General features: G+C 52.9%; 1 protein-coding gene across 1 annotated transcript in view; it reads left to right on the top strand.

Annotated features, from left to right (window-relative positions):
* LOC144953861 (prostatic acid phosphatase-like) overlaps positions 1-5,000 on the top strand; it is a 28,619-nt gene that overhangs the window by 21,468 nt on the left and 2,151 nt on the right. Inside the window, exon 10 of the mRNA XM_078884515.1 lies at positions 1,913-2,115. Coding sequence (XP_078740641.1) covers positions 1,913-2,115 — 203 coding nt within the window. The remainder of the gene's footprint in view (positions 1-1,912; positions 2,116-5,000) is intronic.

The following is a 5,000-nucleotide window of genomic DNA, read 5'->3' as shown; positions in this document are numbered from 1 at the left end:
TCTCCCCCCCCATCTTCCCCATCTCCCCCCATCTCTCCCCCCAGCTCTCCCCTCTCTCTCTCCCCTTCTCTCCCCCCATCTCCCCCCATCCCCCCCCATCTCCCCCCCCATCTCTCCCCCATCTCCCCCGTCTCCCCCCCCATCTCTCCCCCATCTCCCCCATCTCCCCCCATCTTCCCCATCTCCCCCCATCTCTCCCCCCTCTCTCCCCCCATCTCCCCCCATCTCCTCCATCTCCCCCCCATCTCTCCCCCCATCTCCCCCCATCCCCCCCCATCTCCCCCCATCTCCCCCCCCCATCTCTCCCCCATCTCCCCCATCTCCCCCCCCATCTCCCCCCCATCTCTCCCCCATCTCCCCCCCATCTCCCCCCATCTGCCCCCATCTGCCCCCCATCTACCACCATCTCCCCCCCCCATCTCCCCCCATCTCCCCCTCTCTCTCCCCCATCTGCCCCCCATCTCCCCCCATCTACCACCATCTCCCCCCCCCCATCTCCCCCCATCTCCCCCCATCTGCCCCCCATCTCCCCCATCTCCCCCCATCTGCCCCCCATCTCCCCCCATCTACCACCATCTCCCCCCCCCCATCTCCCCCCAGCTCTCCCCTCTCTCTCCCCCCCCATCTCCCCCATCTCCCCCTCTCTCTCCCCCATCTCTCCCCCATCTCCCCCCCCAGCTCTCCCCTCTCTCTCCCCCCCCCCCATCTCCCCCATCTCCCCCTCTCTCTCCCCCATCTCCCCCCCATCTCTCCCCCATCTCCCCCATCTCCCCCCCCCCCAGCTCTCCCCTCTCTCTCCCCCCCCATCTCCCCCATCTCCCCCTCTCTCTCCCCCATCTCCCCCCTCTCTCTCTCCCCTCTCTTTTTTTTACATTTTTTTTATTTACATTTTTTTTTAATGTTATTTTATCTCTTCATTCTCCACCCCATCTCCCCCCCTTCTCTCCCCCATCTCCCCCCCATTTCCCCCCATCTCCCCCCCCCCCCCTCTCTCTCCTTTTTTTTTTTTACATTTTTTTAAAAATGTTATTTAATCTATTCGCTCTCCCCTCTCTCCCCCCATCTCCCCCCATCTCCCCCCATCTCCCCCCCCATCTCCCCCCATCTCCCCCCCATCTCCCCCCCATCTCCCCCCATCTCCCCCTTCTCTCCCCCATCTCCCCCCCATTTCCCCCCATCTCCCCCCCCCCACCCCTCTCTCTCCCCTTTTTTTTTACATTTTTTTAAAAATGTTATTTTATCTCTTCGCTCTCCCCCCCATCTCCCCCCCATCTCCCCCCCATCACCCCCCATCTCCCCCCCATCTCCCCCCATCTCCCCCCCATCTCTTCCCATCTCCCCCCCATCTCCCCCCCCCCAGCTCTCCCCTCTCTTTCCCCCCCCCATCTCCCCCATCTCCCCCTCTCTCTCCCCCCATCTCCCCCATCTCCCCCATCTCCCCCCATCTCTCCCCCATCTCCCCCCATCTCCCCCCCATCTCCCCCCATCTCCCCCCCATCTCCCCCCCCCCCCAGCTCTCCCCTCTCTTTCCCCCCCCCATCTCCCCCATCTCCCCCTCTCTCTCCCCCATCTCCCCCATCTCCCCCATCTCCCCCCATCTCTCCCCCATCTCCCCCATCTCCCCCCCCAGCTCTCCCCTCTCTCTCCCCCCCCCATCTCCCCCATCTCCCCCTCTCTCTCCCCCATCTCCCCCCCATCTCTCCCCCATCTCCCCCCATCTCCCCCCCCATCTCCCCCCCATCTCCACCCCCCCCTCTCTCTCCCCTCTCTTTTTTTTTTTACATTTTTTTTTTTACTTTTTTTAAAAATGTTATTTAATCTATTCGCTCTCCCCTCTCTCCCCCCATCTCCCCCCATCTCCCCCACCTCCTCCTTCTCTCCCCCCATCCCCCCCCATCCCCCCCCCTCCCAGGTCTCACAGCGTGGAGCTGTGGTACCGCAACTCTTCGCTCTCAGCTCCGCTGCCCATCTCCCTGCCCGGCTGCCCCCAGCGCTGCCCGCTGGGGGACTTCTCCCGGCTGCTGCTGCCCATCGTGCCGGGTGACTGGCGGGACGAGTGCCGCGACGCGGCCGGCTCGTCGCTGCCACCGGGACCCGGCGGCAACGTCACCGCCGGTAACGTCAACGTCAACATCAACGTCAACAACATCAACATCATCAACATCGTCAACATCGTCAACATCGTCAACATCGTCAACATCGTCAACATCGTCAACATCATCAACATCGTCAACATCGTCAACATCGTCAACATCGTCAACATCGTCAACATCAACATCATCAACATCATCAACATCATCAACATCGTCAACATCGTCAACATCAACATCATCAACATCATCAACATCATCAACATCGTCAACATCGTCAACCTCAACATCATCAACATCATCAACATCATTAACATCATCAACATCGTCAACATCGTCAACATCAACATCATCAACATCATCAACAACATCAACATCATCAACATCATCAACATCGTCAACATCGTCAACATCAACATCATCAACATCATCAACATCGTCAACATCGTCAACATCAACATCATCAACATCATCAACATCATCAACATCATTAACATCATCAACATCGTCAACATCGTCAACATCGTCAACATCAACAACATCAACATCATCAACATCATCAACATCATTAACATCATCAACATCGTCAACATCATCAACATCATCAACATCATTAACATCATCAACATCATCAACATCATCAACATCATTAACATCGTCAACATCGTCAACATCATTAACATCATCAACATCATCAACATCATCAACATCGTCAACATCATCAACATCATCAACATCATTAACATCATCAACATCATCAACATCATCAACATCGTCAACATCGTCAACATCAACATCATCAACATCATCAACATCATCAACATCATTAACATCATCAACATCGTCAACATCGTCAACATCAACATCATCAACATCATCAACAACATCAACATCATCAACATCATCAACATCGTCAACATCGTCAACATCAACATCATCAACATCATCAACATCATTAACATCATTAACATCATCAACATCATCAACATCATCAACATCATCAACAACATCAACATCATCAACATCGTCAACATCGTCAACATCGTCAACATCAACATCATCAACATCATCAACATCATCAACATCGTCAACATCGTCAACATCGTCAACATCAACAACATCATCAACATCATCAACATCATCAACATCGTCAACATCAACGTCAACGTGAACATCAACACTATGGGAACCTCATTTGCCAGTAAAAATATGATAATTGCTTTTTTTAACCTTCTATCTGGCAACAAAACTGACACCTTTTTTACGAGGAGTCATGTTTGCATTGACCACAATACCTGCAGTCATAATGCAAACAAAAAACATAACTCTGATAATGTGCACTGTCCTTGAAGTTGATTGGTCCACACCCGAGACAGCTTTCCTTAGAGCCTAGTCTCACATGGTCCTTGAAGTTGATTGGTCCACACCCGAGACAGCTTTCCTTAGAGCCTAGTCTCACATGGTCCTTGAAGTTGATTGGTCCACACCCGAGACAGCTTTCCTTAGAGCCTAGTCTCACATGGTCCTTGAAGTTGATTGGTCCACACCCGAGACAGCTTTCCTTAGAGCCTAGTCTCACATGGTCCTTAAAGTTGATTGGTCCACACCCGAGACAGCTTTCCTTAGAGCCTAGTCTCACATGGTCCTTGAAGTTGATTGGTCCACACCCGAGACAGCTTTCCTTAGAGCCTAGTCTCACATGGTCCTTGAAGTTGATTGGTCCACACCCGAGACAGCTTTCCTTAGAGCCTAGTCTCACATGGTCCTTGAAGTTGATTGGTCCACACCCGAGACGGCTTTCCTTAGAGCCTAGTCTCACATGGTCCTTGAAGTTGATTGGTCCACACCCGAGACAGCTTTCCTTAGAGCCTAGTCTCACATGGTCCTTGAAGTGATTGGTCCACACCCGAGACAGCTTTCCTTAGAGCCTAGTCTCACATGGTCCTTAAAGTTGATTGGTCCACACCCGAGACAGCTTTCCTTAGAGCCTAGTCTCACATGGTCCTTAAAGTTGATTGGTCCACACCCGAGACAGCTTTCCTTAGAGCCTAGTCTCACATGGTCCTTGAAGTTGATTGGTCCACACCCGAGACAGCTTTCCCTAGAGCCTAGTCTCACATGGTCCTTGAAGTTGATTGGTCCACACCCGAGACAGCTTTCCTTAGAGCCTAGTCTCACATGGTCCTTGAAGTTGATTGGTCCACACCCGAGACAGCTTTCCTTAGAGCCTAGTCTCACATGGTGTTGGACCAGATGACGCCAAAAGGCGCACAACTCAAAGACAATGCACCATCAGAGTACGAGAGCTCGGGGCAAGCATCTACACTATGGGAACCTCATTTGCCAGTAACGGCTAGCATAGCTCTGTGGTTGAATGACATTGGTGGTGCGTCGCCCAATCGCCCTAATGAAGAAACCGCCCTGCATGTGAGCTAGCTGTGTACGTGTGTCTCTACCGTCTGCTACAGCAGAGGTGTAGGGAATTCCTACAAGACCTACATCTCTGCTTTATTGACCTGGTCAAGGCCTATGATACCATCAGTAGGCCTGGGCTCTGGGTTGTTCTTCGTGCTTTCGGAGTCCCTGACCCTCTGCTCACGATCATTAAGGACCTTCATGATGGTGAGCGGGCCCCGGGTAAAACTACGTGGCCGGGAGTCGGAGCCATTCCCTGTGCACCTTGGGGTGCGACAGGGATGTCCTCTGGCTCCCACATTATTTAACATCTATTTCGACTGCGTAGTTCGTGAAGCCTTCAATAGCTGTACCGGGGGAATTTCCATTTGGTACAGATACAATGGGAGGCTGATCGACGCCCGGGTGCGATCAAGGGATGGCTCCCTATTGGTCAACCACGTTATGTATGCCGATGATTTGGTAATAGCTGCTCATTCAGAGGAGGAGTTGGAG

The sequence above is a fragment of the Lampetra fluviatilis genome, assembly GCF_964198595.1.
Source record: "Lampetra fluviatilis chromosome 48 unlocalized genomic scaffold, kcLamFluv1.1 SUPER_48_unloc_3, whole genome shotgun sequence".
In the NCBI taxonomy this organism is placed as follows: Eukaryota; Metazoa; Chordata; class Hyperoartia; order Petromyzontiformes; family Petromyzontidae; genus Lampetra; species Lampetra fluviatilis.
Note: the sequence above shows the minus strand (reverse complement) of the source record. Positions and strands in the feature narration are given on the sequence as shown.